Source organism: Phaseolus vulgaris, chromosome 7 (assembly GCF_000499845.2).
Source record: "Phaseolus vulgaris cultivar G19833 chromosome 7, P. vulgaris v2.0, whole genome shotgun sequence".
NCBI lineage: Eukaryota > Viridiplantae > Streptophyta > Magnoliopsida > Fabales > Fabaceae > Phaseolus > Phaseolus vulgaris.
The window spans coordinates 24,550,923-24,570,225 of NC_023753.2; the positions used below are offsets into that span (position 1 = coordinate 24,550,923).

The following is a 19,303-nucleotide window of genomic DNA, read 5'->3' on the forward strand; positions in this document are numbered from 1 at the left end:
ATCACTAAAACCTCATGTGCACAATTATATACGTAACACCCCTTCATAAGCATAACATAATTTAGAACAGAATGCGATAATGAAAGATATATTTAATTGTGTTCAAATATAAATTTGGCCAGGTTTCAGGAAAACTAACTACAATTTCTATAGAATTTAAATCTTCAACCTTTCCAGGATTGTCTGATTCTTCCTCACTTTGCAATTTCTCTTTGGATATATAGGAAAGAAAAAGGTAGGCCATATGGTAGATTGAAATAAAGAAACTAGAAATAAGTAAAAAAAAACTATAGTGAGATAATGAAAAGTGACACTAACTATTTTAGATATTATAATAATACAACTTAAATCATCTATAGTACATATACAAAAATCAACTTAGGAGGAATAAGAATATTGTAAACGATGGTGAATAATAACTTGGTCCACAGCGACCCTGGCCATAATTTCAGGACATTATTCGGCTACACTCTCGGAGATGGCAAGACCATATCAGTAATAATAACATGCCACATTCCAAATTTTTAATGCTTTTTGTCTAGGAAATAAATTTGTGTATTGTCATTATTTATATCCTTAATTAAAATATATTCAATTACAACCAGCCTGAATTTTTTAAATTTAGGTGCTGCGCGTGGGGAATTTGCACCTATGTACTATACTAACTACACTAAATTAGACGATTAGTGTGGTATAAAAGTCAACACAATAACAATTTTTTTTCATATTAATTGCCTAATAGTGTTGATTTTGTGTCCAAAACATAGTGGCATTGGTTAAATTAGCGTTAAGGAAAATTTAGTTTAATATTAATTCAATCTAATGTCCATTTAAATTCACTCCAAATATTTTAAATTTAAATATTTATTAAAAACTAGTATCAGAACTAACCAACACTAATAAGATATTTATAATTCGTTTAAAATAGCATATCCTTTAACCTATACTTACAAATATTATTTTAACTTTTTATTTTGCATATAAACAAAATATAAGGTTTTTTGACCATGATGGGGTTATTTTTTTTTTGTTTTTACCAAAATGGGGTCTGTTTAAAAAAAATTACAAATTTAGGCAAGTCGTGCCTAATTGGAACGACTTCATATGCAGAAGTCGTCCCAATTAGGCACGACTTCTGCCATGTCATACTAAAGTCATGCCAACTTGGTACGACTTCTGCCCTGTCATACTGAAGTCGTGCCAACTTGGCACGACTTCTGCCCTGTCATATTGAAGTGGTGCCAACTTGGCACGACTTCTGCCACGTCATAACTTTTTTTATTTTATTTTTAATTTTATTGTTTATATATTGGGTAGTAAGTTATGTAATGTTACAAATTAATTTCTTCTCATCATTACGTGTTCTGTAAAATCATTACTTCTCAAACTATTTATTTTGCAAATTCACAACAATAATTCTCTATTTATTTTCCAAATATAATAATTTTTCATTTATCTATTTATTTCCAAATTCAATAACAATTTTCTTCATTTTTTAATTAATCAAATAATCAAGTTATTGTATTACATTACCGTCAAACATGATCCATACACGATTATCCAATTTTTTGTTCCTTAAAACTAACACTCTTAGAAAATTATGTATCAAATTAATTTTTAACATTACATAACTTACTATCCAATATATAAACAATAAAATTTTAAAAAAATGACGTGGCAGAAGTCGTGCCAAGTTGGCACGATTTCAATATGACGGGGCAGAAGTCGTGCCAAGTTGGCACGACTTCAGTATGACAGGGCAGAAGTCGTGCCAAGTTGGCAGGCACGACTTCAGTATGACAGGGCAGAAGTCGTGCCAAGTTGGCACGACTTCATTATGACATGGCAGAAGTCGTGCCTAATTGGAACGATTTCTACATATGAAGTCGTGCCGAATTGGCACGACTTGCCTAAATTTGTAATTTTTTTTAAACGGACCCATTTTAGTAAAAACCAAAAAAAAATAACCCCATCATGGTCAAAAAACCAAAATATAAATTATATCATATTAATTAAGCAAATTTGTTGATGATGACTATTATTTGATAAGTCTAGTAGAATAATAGAGTTTATATTTATATAAATTATTAACACAATAACAAGGTCTCCTATGTAACAACTCCCTATTAAGTATGAACATTTCTATGTTTTTCATCCATTAAGGAAGATAGATTATAGAATAGAATAGAGAGTGAAATTTTGTGTCCCATTTATCTAGTGAAATCTCTAGAACACTAAGTAACATTCTTTAATGGAGAAAGGTAAAAAAAAACACTCTTTCCTTAATGATCAGTGAGAATAGCGTATTTTTTATGATCGTGTTTTAGTTTTCTATATTATATAGTCTATTTATGTGTTTTAAATATTTGAATGAATTAAAAAGTAGGTAAGTGAATAAAGTGAGGCTAGAAGTTAAAGTAATGTGAGAATGCCATTTTAGGAGTATGAAAATGTAAACAACAGTTGCAGAATTAAAAAGAAAAATAGACATGTGTTATAAATGGAAAGAATAATTAGATTAGACACAAAATAAGAGAGATAGGGAGAAGATGGAACGAGTCTTTCGTATACGTAATCTCTCTCTCTGTCTCTTCTCCCAATATATGTTCATATAACACAATCCATCTCAACTCTTCCTCTTCCTCTTCCTCCTCCTCCTCAATTTCGCATCTCATTTTCCTTCTCTATTCAACACCAAAATAAACACGGTATGTATTTCTCTCCCTAATCTCAATTCAATGCATGCTCTTTATCCTTATTCTGTCTCTTTTCCCATTTTATAAATTCGCACTTAGATCTCACATTTTGTTTCGTTTATGTCATAACTGAATATTCATATTCATTATTGTTAATTATTTTCTAATGCCAATGCGAAATGATTGTAAATTACGACGTCTTTGATCCTCGTTGGATCTGACATTTGCGAATCCCCGATGTGATTCTCTTTTATGCTTGCGAACTGCGATTGTAGGTCGTTAAGATAGCAGAATTTGAAAAACATAATAAACTCCAACCTTTTCGTTGAAATGTATGCAGTAGAAGTTGCCTTTACAATTTGAAGTTAATTTGTTTGATCTAAGTCAATTAACATGAACGTAATGCACCACACTGTTTTATTTGAATTGAACAACAGAAATGGAAACCTTCCTCTTCACCTCAGAATCTGTAAACGAGGGACACCCCGACAAGATCTGTGACCAGGTTTCTGATGCCATCCTCGATGCTTGTCTGGAGCAAGACCCAGAGAGCAAGGTTGCCTGCGAAACCTGCACAAAAACCAACATGGTGATGGTGTTTGGTGAGATCACAACCAAGGCCAAGGTGAACTACGAGAAAATAGTTCGCGACACTTGCCGAGGCATTGGGTTCGTGTCTGCTGATGTTGGTCTGGATGCTGATAAGTGCAACGTTCTTGTCAACATTGAGCAACAGAGCCCTGACATTGCCCAGGGAGTTCACGGTCACTTGTCCAAAAAGCCGGAGGAAATTGGAGCGGGTGACCAAGGGCACATGTTTGGGTATGCCACAGACGAAACAGCTGAACTAATGCCACTCACTCATGTGCTTGCTACCAAACTTGGTGCCAAGCTGACGGAAGTGAGAAAGAACAAGACATGCGCGTGGCTTAGGCCTGATGGTAAAACCCAAGTGACTGTTGAGTACAGGAATGATGGTGGGGCCATGGTCCCTATCCGTGTGCACACAGTCCTCATCTCGACCCAACATGATGAAACCGTCACAAATGAACAAATTGCAAAGGATTTGAAAGAGCATGTGATAAAGCCTGTGATCCCAGCTGAATACCTGGATGACAAGACCATCTTCCACCTCAACCCTTCAGGTAGGTTTGTGATTGGAGGACCCCATGGAGACGCAGGACTCACTGGGAGGAAGATCATCATTGATACCTATGGTGGGTGGGGTGCTCATGGTGGAGGTGCGTTCTCAGGCAAGGATCCAACCAAGGTTGATAGGAGCGGTGCATACATTATGAGGCAAGCCGCAAAGAGTGTGGTAGCTTCTGGTCTTGCACGTCGCTGCATTGTGCAGGTTTCCTACGCAATCGGAGTGCCTGAGCCATTATCTGTGTTTGTGGATACCTATAAAACAGGGAAGATTTCTGACAGTGATATTCTGGCTCTGATTAAGGAGAATTTTGACTTTAGGCCTGGAATGATTTCCATCAATCTTGACCTCATGAGGGGAGGCAACTTCAGGTACCAGAAGACTGCTGCTTATGGCCATTTTGGACGAGATGATCCTGATTTCACATGGGAGACCGTCAAGATGCTCAAGCCCACTGCCTAATTGATTGGGGTTGGTGGTGTTTCTTAAGATGTCATCGTAATCATCTTTCTGATCTTGTCTTAGGAAAATAATAAAGGAGCTTCCGTGAGTACATACTTCATTTAAGATGTATTTTTCGGCTTGGATGAGAAATTAGGAGCAGAAACGTGCTGTCCTAACTGGAGGCGTTCGCACAACAGGAGCATTCAGCTTTAGCTATCTACCGCTTTCCATTTTTGTTTAAATTTCTAATTGTTGCTTTGTTTTTCTCTCCTTTCGGATATTGATTGTTCTGCAACCAATTTTGTCTGGGTGGAATAAACGTAGAATCACATTTATTTTATTCTTTTGTCACTTTTGTTTTATCATATTGTTCGAAATCGCAAAGACTTCAGCAAACTTTTTCTAATTTCTACTGGTATAATGGTTAGGTTTTCATTCTGGCATTAGTAGAAATTGTTGGATGGTTGATAAATGTCACATACAGAGAAAAGGTGCAAGCATTATATTTTCCAAGATTGTTCATTACCAAGTATAGGTGGTGTTCCTTGCCAAGTCAGTGTTATTCTCAACACTAATCTAAATATTATATAAGTAGTTATATTATTTAGTTTACCTAAACACTTAATACATGTATGTAACTGTAGAATAATTTCTCCTCGAGCGTCCCATGATGATGATCCCAACCTTCTTCCACGGCAAAATGATAAAATGTACACCTCAACGATGGCGTCCACTCAAACCAAACCTTACATGGATTCTCACTAACACGCTTATTTTCTTTGTCTTACAAAGGAGATTTTTTTGTTGATAAAATAATAACACATGAATAATTAAATTTATATAACATTAAATTTATTATGCATTAATGTTTTCAAATCAACTTTACAAAAGCTATAACAAATAAGGATTGAATTGTGTATTTAAAAACTTTGACAAATACAACTTTTTTTAGTTGATTGAGTCAATCTTTTTTTTTAAATTTAGTCTAGTAAAATCTCCTTCCTTATTTAGTTCAAGATTTATAATATATAATATAAAGGATATTAAAGATAAGAAGAATTCATCCAAAGAATTTTATTGATTCATCTATAAATGTAGATTACATCTAGTTCTTGATCAACTTGCTAAAGTTTCAACAAGCAAACTAATGTTGCAAAGATACAACAAAATATTATTTGCTAAAACAATCAAAGTATTATTTGAACACTCAATTCCTTGCTAGACAAAGCAAAGTATTCTTTGGAACTTAGTCACTCGAACCTAAACACGAGCATTATTTAGAAAGCAATCACTCCTAACTAATGATTTGGTGAATAAAGTGATTTAAGATATCACAAGGTTTTGCTCACTAAATAGAGAAGACACGTCTTTTGACAAATACAACATTTAAACACTCTAGTCAATTGTTATACGAACATAAACATTGTTTATGAAGTTATGGGTACAAATTTGATAACGTTTTGGCAATTCTTAGTGACTTCTCTTCTTAGTCTTCAACTTGAAATATTTCTTTGAATAACAAGTTGAGAAACATAGTCATCGTAAATCTTTTTCTACACTTGTTGAGATACTTCACTTAAAAAATTTCATCTTCAAGGCTTTGTCTGTTCGTGCATGAACATAGACATGCATTAGATGCATTTCATGTAACATTAAATACTTAACTCTTGTTTAAGTAACATTTTGATAGCTTACATGACTTATCAAACCAGTTAGAGAGTTGTCAACCAAAATGGAGTAAAACATAGGATTGTGATAACACTTCTACTGTTGACATGGGATGCGTCAGAATGTGTGTTGGTGTGAAACAACTTTATAGTGTGTCATTTAAGAAATCTTTGACATTAACATGTGTTTTATAAGATCTTCTTGGTAGACGTGAAGATGAAAACATTATCTACAACACAAAACAAGCTCATAAAGATTTTTGTTAGGTAAAATATTTGCTTAAACTATTGTGTGCATGCATATCATTCGATGACAACTTCGCTTATTAGACGAAGCAAAAGAGAACACATATTTTGTATCGTCTATTGGACGGACCACACTACGTCTCACATGATTTGTCTTTTTAGAAAACTTGCGATTTACAAAACAAAGTGTTTTTATGATTTATTCTTTATTTATACAACACTTAATAAAAAAAATCCAAATGTGTTGAAGCATGTCCTAACAATCTCTCCTCTTTTGATGATGCTTTAAAACAATAAAATTTAAAACATGAGATTTTCATAAAATAACATAACATATCAAGTTTTCAAAATATTTTCAAAACAATATGCAAACTTATAAAAAATAGCATATTATAGCTTAAGTTTGATGGAATTTCAAACTTTGTCACTAAAAAGGACTTTTCATTATATTTGATTGATATAATCTTGTTTGAGTTTATACATCTTACAATGACAACATTTTATTTCATTACAATAATTTTACGATAAAAGAAAAAATAAACTTGTGTTCACTATTATGCTCCCCTTAACATAAGTTTCCCCTTATCTAACATCTTTTTCTTCTCCTCTTTTTATTTAAAATTTAATTATTTTACTCCTTAAGGAACATCAAAAGACGACCTAAGTCCATCTCTTCATCCTCTGAGTTAGAGAGAACAAGTGAAACACTTGAAGATGTTAACGAATGTAGCTTAGGTAGAAGACCAAGAAGATAGCTGCACATGTCTTTCCACTTTTGGGCTTCCTTGATGGTAAGATCTCTAGCTCATAAAGGGAACCGAAGGCATTCAAAGTAGCCTTGAGACAAAGTTCGTGTTAATCGGTGGTTAGGTTGCAATGTGATATCACGTGTAGCTCTATTATATTTACTACTTATAAATAAATATTGTGAAAATAAACAAAAGGTGGGCGTGCCGGAGTGGTTATCGGGCATGACTAGAAATCATGTGGGCTTTGCCCGCGCAGGTTCGAATCCTGCCGCTCACGAAATTTTTATCAAACCTTTTATATATGCATTTTTGGTTTTCTCTTTTTATATATTTATAAAACTATCCCATTACTTAAATTATTATATATATTTTTTTTTTTTATTTTTAATATCACTCATTCATAATTTTTCATATATTTATAAAAAACTATTATATGTCCTATATTTACCTATTAAATTATAATTAATAAAATAACTTGAAGCACCATTTCTTGAAATTTTGAAGCACTCTCTCTCCTTTCTTACCTTCTATCAAGATAGTCTTATACACTTAAGAAAATGGTCAAGAAAAAGGCCATTCACTTAAGACATTCTTAAGATACTCGAGAAAAAAAGTGAATGTTGTACTTAGGGTGCAACCTACTTTTATAAGAAAAATGAATTATGAAGCTATACCAATTCTGAAAATAATCTAGAAATATCTATTTTGGATTATAGAATTCTTAAGGTATTTTCCAAAATATGGTAAAAGTAGCTAGGCCAACCTTGGTAACAAAATAGGGCAGATATGTAATAAATACAGCAAAAATATGGTAAAAGGAGCTAGCCAACCTGTAAACCTTTTCTCCACTTTCATAATCCAATTCATGCGATGCAATTCAATGATATGCCGGTGTCCTAGTGGAAAACTGAAAAGCATGTTCCCTTGCAGCTATGAAAAAGCTGGTTCATCTAGTGACTCACATGCATATGATGGCAGAGGAACAATCGGTACCCATTCCAGGCAAACATATCTCAATCATTGATCTAAAGGATAACCTTTCATCTTAGATATAATGTATGAAGAGATTATGAATTTGAGCAAAAGAACAAACTTATATGGAATCACAAATCCTTGGAAGTTACAGGACACCACATCAGAAGAAAAATGTCAATAAACTATTTAACTAATTATGAAAATCAATAAAATAGGGATTAGACCTAGTTACACAAGGCATGTCCTTCTAACAAGCCAAATTTCATGAAGAACTTCTTCTTATTGCAATCCAACATTTCACTCAAGCTACAATTTAAATTCCTCTCCTTTAGAAGTTTGTACCGTGGCTCTATTCTTCTCTTGAGGCCATGATGAAAGAAACAAGGATAATCAACAACTTCATCAACTTGTCTTCCCATCACATCTACTAAAAATTTGAACCTTGGTTCTAATGAATTCTGGATGCTCTTGATCAAGATAGGAGGAAAACCAACCACCAAAGCAACTATCTGTCTGTCCTGAAATTCACGCCTCTTTAGATACGTATAATTGGGTACCAAAAGCTTGTTCACATCTCTACTCAAGATTGCTGGAAAGTTCACAGCCACTGCTTGAAGATCCTGCTCACTCAGACCTATTGACTTGAGGAACTGTGAAGTAGGGCGGAGTCTTTTCTCAATACTATAACCCATAATATAGGGGTCCTTAACTATAACTTTTCCGATCATTCCATCTTTATTGAGACCAAGGCTAGCAAGAAAGTTCACAATTTCAGTCAACTTTGTTTCAATGCTGTAGCTTATAAGCCTAGGGTTGAGCAGTATCATTTTCCCAATATGCTTTTCAGGGATACCCAAAGCCTGAAAAAAGGCCAAAAGGGGACAAAGCTTCTCTTCCACACTGTTTGAGAGTATGTGAGGGAACTTGGCTATGGCAGTAGCAACCTCACGTGGTTTTGTTCCCAGGGTCCTGAGACACTCAACCGTGGGCATAATCTTGTCATAAAGATCCAGCGCAAGAATCTTGGGGCATTTTGAAACAATTGTGGGCAACTTTCTTTCTTCAATGCCAATGCTTCTCAAATACTCCCAATTTTCACTTGCTCTGTCCTGATGCACATCCTCAAGGCGCCTACACCGTCGGAAAATTCCTTGCACACTGTTCTCATCAAACCCTTTATCTTTGAAAAACCACATCATGCTGCTGCAGCTGTTATTGCTGCTCGTGATCTCCATTTTACACTAAAAATAATTTATTTTGAGAATAAAGAAATAAAATTTAGCTTACATACGCAAACACCAATAGAACCAGAAGAGTAACATGAAGCTCTCAACTTAGCACATTCCAATTCAAATTCAAAGGTTAGATCACACTTTGTTCAACACAAACAGATATGTGAAACCGATTATTCACACTCACAATTTTGCAAGGGACAAAAAAAAGGGTTTGGAAAATTTTTGCATTGGAAGATTAAAAATTGTTTGAAAAAGGAAAAGGAAAAATGAAATGGTATAACTAAGAAATGGATATGGTGGAATGAAGAGTCAGTTACCGAAGGGTTGAGCCGAATGCATGCGTGGGAGGAGAAGAGGCTTCAACACTGACAGTGAGGACGAGCGTAGGAGAAAAATTAAAATGACCCGACTGAAAGATAAGGTCTGTAGCTTCCCCTGTTTCATATTTCGACCGTTCGATTGATTAAATGTTCCAGATTTTGACACGTGCTTTAACAAAATCTTTTATTACCATTCTTAATACTATTATTTTAATTTTTTTATTTTTTATATTAATTTTTTTTATTATATATATTTATTTTCAAACTCAAAATTGTATTTAATTTCATAATAAAGCATATTTTTTAATATGATATCTGTATTTCCACACTTCCTTCCTATCAAACCTAGACCTGAATTTCACTCTAATTAAGCCTTAAACATGTTATGAAAACATTGATTTTAATCATTTCTTGTTATTTATAATTTAAAATTATGTTTGAGACGATAAATAAAATATTTGTCAAAATTATTATTTTTTAACTTATTTCACAAAATTTCACATTAAGCTTAAGATATGCTCTCATTTGATAACTTTATTAGATAAAGAATTAATTAAAGTATTTACCTAAACAAAAATTCTTAATCTATATCAAAACACCATCTTTTATGCACTGATAACATGCCCAATAGTTTTAAGTCCCATATGAATGTTCCTGAGCATCAGCTGAGTTGCTTTGGCCTCGGGGTGAGAGGTGTGACCAGCCAGAAACTTGTGAAGGACTCCATTAATTTCCACATAGCTCCAACCAGGTGGCTTCTGGATGCCAACATCATCAACAGCCTTTCTCACACTTGCAGCTTCATCGTGCTTATCCATGAGAGTTAGCATGTTAGATAGCAGCACATTACGGGCTCCATGATCATGCTCCATCGCAAGAAGCTCATGGCTGGCAAGTCTAGCCAATGTCACATCCCCATGTACTTTGCAAGCACTCAACAGTGATCTCCATATCACAGCATTGGCCTTGAATGGCATATTCTGAATCAAATAATATGCTTCATCCAATCCGCCAGCCCTACCAAGAAGGTCAACCATACAACCGTAATGCTCCATTTGAGGACTAACACCATACACACTCAACATGGATTCAAAGAGCCTCTTGCCATCATTAACCAAACCAGTATGCCCACAAGCACATAAAAGGGCCACAAATGTAACCTCATCCGGTTCTAATCCTAGCAACCTCATCTCTTCAAACACGGCCATAGCATGTTCACCAAGACCATGATGAGCAAGGCCAGACAAAATGGAGTTATAGAGAAAAGTAGTTCTCATATCATCTCTTGTTCTGCTGAACACATCCAAAGCAGTGTCTATGCTTCCACACTTGGCATACATATCCACAACAGCACAAGTGAACCCCCTGTGGGTTCCACAGTGCCAACTCGCACCATCATACTTCTGGTGAATCCTTCTTCCCAACTCAAGGCCACCTAGCCGCGCACACGCCGCAAGAGCGGCAACCACTGCAACCTCGTCCGGTTCCAACCCCAAACTTTCCAACTCCACAAACAGCTCCAATGCTTCCTGAAAACACCCAGAGTGACAGTAACCACTAATCATAGCCGTCCAAGAAACCACATCTCTCTCACCCATTTGATCAAACAACCTTCTAGCAACCTCAACTTCTCCGCGCAAAGCATATGCACTCACCAAAGAAGTCCAAGCCGCAACACCACTCTTTCCATTCCCACAACTCACAACTCTCTCAGCCACCTCCAAGCACCCACATTTCGCGTACATATCAACAAGTGCATTCATCAACAACTCATTCTCATTTACACAACCCAATTTCCTATACACCAAGCCATGCACCACTCTCCCAGTCCCACGATCCTCCAAGAACGAACAAGCGGACAACAAGGCAACGAGGGTATACTCATCAACCTCAACACGATTCCCTCTCATCTCTCCAAAAACCTTCAGAGAGCAATCAGCACGACCCGCACGCACAAGCCCATTAATCATCGTGTTATACGAAACGCAGTCCCTCACAGGACTTTCATGGAACACCTTGCACGCAGTGTGGGCATCCCTGAAAGCAAAATAAAAATGTAAAACAGCGTTGAGAACAAAGACATTTGAGTCAAACCCAGTTTTTATAACGTGGGAGTAAAGCTGTTGAGCGAGTTTGGAAAGCGATAGTTTGGCACAGGACTTGAAAAGGAATGGGAAGGTGAAAGAGTCTGGGGAGATGGGTGGGGAGGAAGAGAGCATTGACCTGAAGAGAGAGAGGGAATGGTGGGGGGTTTGGGACAGAGAGAAGGCTCTGATAAGGAAGTTGAAGAGGAAGAGGTCAGGGTTGGGGATTTGGGAGAAGAGAAGGTGAGAATGGTGGAGGTGGTTGGTGGCGAAGAAGGAGATGAATGGGGCCATGAGGAAAGGGTCGTGGTGGCGCCCTGTTACCACCGCTTGGGCCTGGATTTGGAGGGCTTGGTGAATGGTTTTGCATGATGCTAACACTGCTTTCAAACTCCTCATCTTTTGCTCTTACTTATGCTGCTAATAAACACGCTTCCTCCAACACAGTCGCAGACCAATCAATAAAATCCATGGTAATATCTTCTCATACTTGATCTGGAATAGGAAGGGGCTACAATAACCTCCGAGAGGCTACAATATTATATTTGTTACGTTGCTAATATCTTATCATACTTCATCTAACAAGTTTTGTATCATAAGCGGAACCTGTGGTTGATCCTTCACTATGGTGACACAATTGTAGCATAGAAAAATGGACTTCCAAAGATTTAAGCAAATGCTGGTTCTTAGCAGTTTTCACATTTGTGTTGAAACCCTTCTCAAAAATGTTTCATGCCATACACTTGAAATTCTATTGTTAAAATTCCAAGTGACCCAAACTCTCAAAACTAAGTCGCTACAACCTAAAGGAATTAGAAAGACATTCCAAGTAAATGTCGTTTGTTGGATTTTCCAAGAGAAATTCTTTACCATAGAATAAATACTAATCTTGTTACCATCTGCAACTATAACCATTAGTGGCTCACGTTCCTCAATTCTGCTGCCAAACTTCACCATTTGGATATCTAAGAATTTTTTATTTTTTTATAGTTAAAGGCTCGGAAGGATCCATTGGTAGTTTTCTAATCACGAAGGAACAATTTTCCATTAGCTCGTAAAATAGGTAGTTTTCAACATCATAGCCTTCAAAATCAAAACACAACAAAGAAGAAAATAGTTAGATACCGGCGCGAATAGGCAGGGCCATGAAGACACACCAAAGCCAAGAGTTCAATCCGAGGCGAGGATATCCAAGAATTTATGAGTGATTTTCATTGTCTAACAAAATATGAAGGGGAGGTTTGTTAAAAATAACATATGACCTGCATTGTTCTAAAATTCGCAACTCCTGTTAAAGCACTGATCCAAATCTGAAGGTCATGGTAATAATCCAAATTAGTTCTTGTTGGTGTTAATTTGTGGTCTCTAAAACATTAACCTATAATTTCTTGTGTCAAACTATATTCTACAGCATAGGGTTCATTACAGAAGTAACAGAGACTTGACTATTTTCATTCATAAAAGTTAGTGTCAATGTTCTTGTTGATTGAAACTGAGACTTAAGGGGTTCAGACTTTTTAGTCACACCTGACTTTTTCTGCAACACTGGTTTAAGGCCAAATATGCCCTATTCTTGTTGAGTTACCGGGAGGGTTCTGCCAAGTTGATGTATTAGTCACTTCAAACATTCTAGCTACACCAATGCTTTTTTAATTGTAGTGGGTTGAAACATAAACATTAACATTTGTATATTTTCCTTTAAATTCCAAGAAAACAAGTCAACCTGTACTGTTCTAAAATATGTAAGCCATTAATATTTGATTGTATCGAAAGCTTCATGATATTCATCTATTGATGCAGTTTTTGTAGGAGATTCATCAAGTCTAGCATAGGATCCAGACAAAGATCACCAAATCTTTCTCTTATTAATGTACTATAAGCCTTTCAAGGTACTAAACAACAAATGGTAAATTTTGCCGATGTCGTGTGCATTGTAAGGCACAACCTTTCAAATGAACTACTGACATGAATTTTCTCAGGTGTGTGGTCAATTGGAAAAAAACTTTCTCACTGATATAGCGATTGGGCGACATTCTTCCCGTGCAAGAATAAGTTGTGGAACAATTAACACCTCAGCTATTATTGGAAGAATTCAAATCATCTGAAGAAGAGAAGTTGGTTAATCATTGAACAGTTGAAGAATTCGTAAGTGTATGTTATAGAGATCCCACTAGTTATGCTAAATGTGCACCCAATCAAGTAGAGAGGTGTTCCATTAGTTCCTTCATCACCATGACATTGCCTATAGAATCAGCTATGACACTCCAAAATAGATCAAGTCAAGCTGGTACCAATTTGATAGGGTTCAAGCAAAATAAAAGGGAAGAGAGAAAAGATCTAGGTATACAAAACTAAAAGAGGTATATATATTGAATATTTTTTTTCTCAATTTCAATAAAAAACTTATACAGCTATTATATACTATAGTAATAATACATAAAATAACTTAACTTAGCTTTAGTTTATACGTGCATGAAAACATGCTTAACCAAAATTAAATCCAATATTTTAAAAAAAAAAATCAAGATTTAGTTAATACAGATTTCTAAGATAATTTTTTTAATCTAATTATATATAAAGACCAAATATTTGTTTTAAAATAAATATAACTTTCTAAAATAAAAAATAAGTCCAACTTAGATATAGCCCAACATAAAGCAATTCTTTAATTGTTTTGTTTCCAAACACATTTGTCAGAACATCTTTAAGCATCCATGTCCAATATTTTAAATGTTAAAACTATTATATATATATATATATATAAAGAAAAAGATAAAATAATAATCAAAATAGACTACAGGTCATCAAAACAATTACTTTTTTTTCTCCTCATAATATAATTACTTTTTTTTCTCCTCTTTTATGTAAATATAAAAATCTATATTATCATTAATTTATTTCAAATTATAAATTACATGTTAAATCTAAAAATAATAGTGTATATTTTTATTTAAATAGATATGTAAAATTATTATAAATACTAAAATAAGATAGTATAATAAAAAAATATGAAGAGTTTGTATAATTTGAATAAATATTTTTCAAAGAAGTGAAGGATCACACATTGAGATTGTCCACAAAATAATAAAAAAAACATTCTACAAAGGATCCACTATACTGGAAGATATTTTTGCACGAGAAGCCACGACAATGATAACAAATCTAAAGGTATTTCAGATTTAAATTGCGAACAGGCTAGTTTTTAGTTTTTCTTACTAAGAGAATTAACTTTAATATCATATAGTAATCAATCCAATGGTATAGGGATCATCCACCAAACTTGTCCAAAAAGTATTTGTTTCAGCAACAATCAACACAATTACAAACAAAACTGTGCAAGATTCTTACTGAAGCTTACAATGATATGAAATTTAATCATAGAGACCTTCTTCATGCCAAAAATCCACTAAAAAATCAACCATCTCCTGCACAAAGATGTGAACATCATTTTATCATTTTTTTTTACTGAAGTTATCCCCAAATTTGATAACAAAAACTATGTATAAGAACTTACAGTTAATGATATTGGCTGTTGAAAAGGTTCCTTGGATAAAAGGAGATCCTCATAACTTGTTGTTAAGCTGCAAGAGATATCCAGGTTACTGTTGACATGTCTACATAGGATACATAGGATTTCACAAACACAAGAAGGCAAAAACTACAAAAATGCATCTAAGACCTTAACCTTATAAAAACCAGAAACTAGAAAGACTGACCACAAGACCAATGGATTATTGATTAAATTTATAAAAATGAAATAGACATTACAGGTATACATAGATTATAAAATAAAAGTTCTCACTCTGACATTCACAGTTGAAGACAATATTTTCACCTGTGTTTGTATATTCAGAGAGATGGTAACAAAACTCAAGTTTCATTTGTCAAAACATGTAATCAAGATAACAAAAAGGTCAATTAATTTGCTGCAAAAATTCATCTTGACAATATCTTTCCATACATGTCTATATTTCTGTTGCATAATAAAACTCAACAGATAAGAGAAGGTTGCTGTCACTCTCCCTCAAATTACAATAATTATCTATCTAACTATTATGAGTTCAAAAGTGTCTGGCTGACAATCCATTCCCTGTGTTTTAGCCCAATGATTAAGTTGTTTCCCAATAATCCAATTGATAATTCAATTTTGGATTCATCATTAAGAAACAAAAAACCTCATCAACATGCATGATACGATCTTTTCCACCTAAAATACAAATAAAAAAAAGAATCATCTAATGCATCAGTGCATGACCCTACACAATTAGTAAACATAGTGTCATATTATTAGATTAAATAGAACACTTATCTTTCAGTAAATGTTTCCCATAAGTTTTAAACATGTAAAGTCAAAGGGACATCAAATGGTATTGACAGTGTAAAACTCTTTATACTGTGAATCCAACTTAAATCCTAAAAGACATTATTATACCATTAAAAAACTAGCATTCCTCTCCCTTTTTTTATAACAATTTTACACCGTGGTTGCAATTTAAGTCCTAACAAACATTATTATATCATTTATATAGCCTTTCTCTCCTCTCCTTTTTTATAAGGTATGAAATCAGAAATATGCATATACCTCATAATTGAATCTCTAGGTGGTCTTTCCAATTTTTTAGATCGATTACCAACCCATTCTTTTCTCATTTGATGCCAAGCTATTTCGGCTGCAAGAAAACATAAAATATACTTTGAGAACTTTGAAGTTTTAAAGTGAAAAAATTCAGTGTCCAATAAATCAATGACTAAACAGAGTCTCACAAGTCATAAAAGTCAACATTCAAGAACAATCTGAAGATTTAAAACCTGGCATAATACGCAACAGGTTGCCAAGATCTTTGGTTGCATATGTCAATTATATATAAACTTTACATGCATATATTACCTAGTTTGTAATTTTGAATTATACTCTATACAAGTAAATTAAACACACGAGCAATTATTTACCTCAATGAATTTTCACATTTTGTACTTTAAACTACATGGAGAAAATAAAACCAAACCTCAAAAAAATAATGTCATGCTAAGAAAGTATAACATTGATAAAACTCAGGGTAAACAAAGCAGCACTTGGAAACTCACTAAAATTATTCTAATAAAACAGTCATGCTATGTTATAAGTGAATTTAAAGTTAAAAATTTCAATACTAATTATGAATATTACTAATAAAACCAGTATAATATATAAACTTACAATACACTTGAATAGCTGAAACCACATGACAGATTTTAGGCATTAACACATATAAACTCTTCTTTTGTCTTCTAAATTATAAAAGTAATGTAATAAAATAGCATACCATGGTTAACAAATAATTCTTTCTCAGTGGACTTTTTGTCAGCATCTTGTGATCCCTCCGAAGAACATTTCTGGTGGGTGTTTGAACTACTACCATTGAGTTCCATCTTCTATGGGACAATCAACATGCCTTCTAAGCTACTAATTCACAGGCAAAGAGATCAAGTAGAAGGCATGCTGTCAGATAAATCCTTTCACTATTAAAAAATGTTGGCTCAATATTTGGGAACTGAAAAAACATGTCAGTTGAAGCCAGTAATTCAAAAAAAATGGCAGAATGTTCCACATTCAAGACAAAGAATTAATTTTTCCAATTTCAAGTTTATATTTATATGTTGGTCACTTTTCAAGCACTAAAAAACTCACCACTAGAAAGTTATTTTCAAAAGATTGCTGTGTGAGGTTCAGACAACTAAACAATTAGCAAATTCAATAAATTAGACCAAAACAGTTGTTTAGATTATTTAGGGTTCATAGGAGAAGTCACTTCTCTCTAAGATAAAAAGCATAACTAATCCAAAGAGGAAAATAAAACACTATTTAGAATAATGCATTACTGAGGAACAACTATTCTTACATCTTTTATATTACACAACATCAGTTTGACTAACACACAGACTTAAACAAACAAAAAATTAACAAAGAGACGGATAATAACCAGCTTCTCTCTGCTTTCACAAATTTCAGTTTCCAACTCATATTCACACAGATGCCACACACAGCACAAACACTCCCAAAACCTATTTATTAAATTAAAAAAACATACTGCCATTGATTCATTGCATCAATTTTCAGATACAAGCAATCTATTACTCTTTTCAGTAAGCACACACAGTTCTAGTAAAACAAAATCGAATTCATACTCAATTTCCTCCATCTGAGTAATGCAGTGAACAAAAGTAACAACAAAAAAGAATAGTAATTAACAGTCAATTGAACAGCAAGCTTAAGCATAAGTGCCTTAACAGAAAAAACAAAAACTGGCCACAAAAAAAATAAACAACGGAATTGGATTTAGGATTCAAAGCAGTGCAATTTGATCTTCAAATTTTTACAGCGTTTGGTGTTTACCTACGATGAACGAAGATCCTTCTGAAATTCCTGTATTAGGGGAGAAAAGAAGAGGAAAATAAATAGGAAAAAAAAAAAACCTACCGTGTCTCGCCTTTCAAATGTTTGCTCCTATTTCTAAGTAAAGTTTACTTTTATTTATTTCTTCTAAGAGTTAATATAATTATTTTAAGCAAAGTTTCCTTTAATTTTATTTTTTTTAAGATTAATGTATAATTTAACAATAGTAAATGACTTAATTCTTCAAAGGGATAAAGTTGTTTGTTAATTTAATTTTCAATATAGTTACAAATTTAATCAAACTTTATTGATAAAGCTATTTTTCTAGGGCTCATTCAATTAAAATCAATAGTAAGAAAATTAGGTGACTGAATCAAATAATAAATTTCACCATATACCTGAAATTATATTTGATTTGGTGTTAGCGGCAGGAATAGAGAGAAAATATTTCAATATTTAATATATATTATCAAAAAGATGTAGTCACATAATCGAACGTCATATCCAATTTATTATAGTAGATCATTAATTTAGAATTTTAAATTTGGTAACTACCGAAATTAATCAATTAAACCTTAAATAGATTCTGAATTTTTTTTTCTTTATAAAAAATTATTTTTATATAGATGGTAATCAAATTTAAAATTGTGAATATTTTTTAATTTTGGTAACTTTTGTTTAGTGATAAATTAAACTTTTATATTGTCTACAATATTAACGTAATTAATAATTAATAACTTCAAAATAATAATAATAATAATAAGCATAAAAATATATGATCACATAATATTTAATTGTAATAATATACAATCTATTCAAATCAATCAATTTAATGGAGGATGATTTTATATAATATGATAATCAATTCTAAATTTTGTGGATATTTTATAATGTGTAAATGATTTTAATAATAATTTTTTGTATTTCCTTGAATATTAAAGTCATGAATAGTAATAATAATAATAGTAAAATTTGTGATCATATTTTATAGAAATTGTAAGGCATTTAAATTCCACTACTAAACACATTTAAATCTCATAATAAAAAATTATAAATAAATATTAATGTATATATTATTTTATCCTGGTTCATGCTCTTCTAATGCATGCTTCTAGTTCTAACCTCCACTAATACAATAATTCTTGTTTTCCAAATGACACCATCATAAGCATACAACCAAAATTATTCAATAACAATAGAAAGATATTATAGCAATTGGTACATAGAATAAAACAAAAGGTAGTATTTATGAATTTATCTCATATCACACCTTTCATCTGAGATAAATTAAGGGAAATTTCTAACAAATAGGTAAGTAACTTTCCTATAATAATTAAGTTTTAAAATTAAGCTGTGTTTTTTAA

General features: G+C 33.2%; 4 protein-coding genes and 2 non-coding genes across 14 annotated transcripts; 2 read left to right on the forward strand and 4 right to left on the reverse strand.

Moving 5' to 3' along the window:
• The first annotated feature begins 2,526 nt into the window (after positions 1-2,526).
• On the forward strand, positions 2,527-4,630 carry LOC137828988 (S-adenosylmethionine synthase 1). Its single transcript, XM_068635788.1, has 2 exons — positions 2,527-2,708; positions 3,134-4,630. Exon 2 carries the CDS (start codon positions 3,136-3,138, stop codon positions 4,306-4,308), a length of 1,173 nt encoding a protein of 390 aa, XP_068491889.1. The 5' UTR covers positions 2,527-2,708; positions 3,134-3,135; the 3' UTR covers positions 4,309-4,630.
• A 2,517-nt stretch (positions 4,631-7,147) lies between these two features.
• Positions 7,148-7,229, forward strand: TRNAS-AGA (transfer RNA serine (anticodon AGA)). Its single transcript has one exon. It is a non-coding gene; the product is annotated as a tRNA-Ser (tRNA).
• Positions 7,230-8,026: 797 nt separating this feature from the next.
• LOC137828791 (transcription termination factor MTERF6, chloroplastic/mitochondrial) lies at positions 8,027-9,638 on the reverse strand. Its single transcript, XM_068635482.1, has 2 exons — positions 9,480-9,638; positions 8,027-9,168 (listed from the first exon to the last, which is right to left on the reverse strand). Exon 2 carries the CDS (start codon positions 9,160-9,162, stop codon positions 8,152-8,154), a length of 1,011 nt encoding a protein of 336 aa, XP_068491583.1. The 5' UTR covers positions 9,163-9,168; positions 9,480-9,638; the 3' UTR covers positions 8,027-8,151.
• A 360-nt stretch (positions 9,639-9,998) lies between these two features.
• LOC137828790 (pentatricopeptide repeat-containing protein At2g22410, mitochondrial-like) lies at positions 9,999-12,405 on the reverse strand. Its single transcript, XM_068635481.1, has one exon. It carries the CDS (start codon positions 11,963-11,965, stop codon positions 10,088-10,090), a length of 1,878 nt encoding a protein of 625 aa, XP_068491582.1. The 5' UTR covers positions 11,966-12,405; the 3' UTR covers positions 9,999-10,087.
• A 152-nt stretch (positions 12,406-12,557) lies between these two features.
• LOC137830796 (small nucleolar RNA R41) lies at positions 12,558-12,655 on the reverse strand. Its single transcript, XR_011084269.1, has one exon. It is a non-coding gene; the product is annotated as a small nucleolar RNA R41 (small nucleolar RNA).
• Positions 12,656-14,765: 2,110 nt separating this feature from the next.
• On the reverse strand, positions 14,766-18,057 carry LOC137828792 (uncharacterized). 9 transcript variants are annotated; one of them, XM_068635490.1, is made up of 5 exons: positions 18,024-18,057; positions 16,870-17,009; positions 16,149-16,236; positions 15,081-15,147; positions 14,766-14,991 (listed from the first exon to the last, which is right to left on the reverse strand). In XM_068635490.1, exons 2-5 carry the CDS (start codon positions 16,973-16,975, stop codon positions 14,938-14,940), a joined length of 315 nt encoding a protein of 104 aa, XP_068491591.1. In that variant the 5' UTR covers positions 16,976-17,009; positions 18,024-18,057; the 3' UTR covers positions 14,766-14,937. The 9 variants fall into 9 exon arrangements, with proteins under 9 accessions (XP_068491591.1, XP_068491586.1, XP_068491589.1 ...); XM_068635485.1 differs by having other exon boundaries at positions 15,081-15,180; XM_068635488.1 differs by having other exon boundaries at positions 17,940-18,052.
• Positions 18,058-19,303: the final 1,246 nt, after the last annotated feature.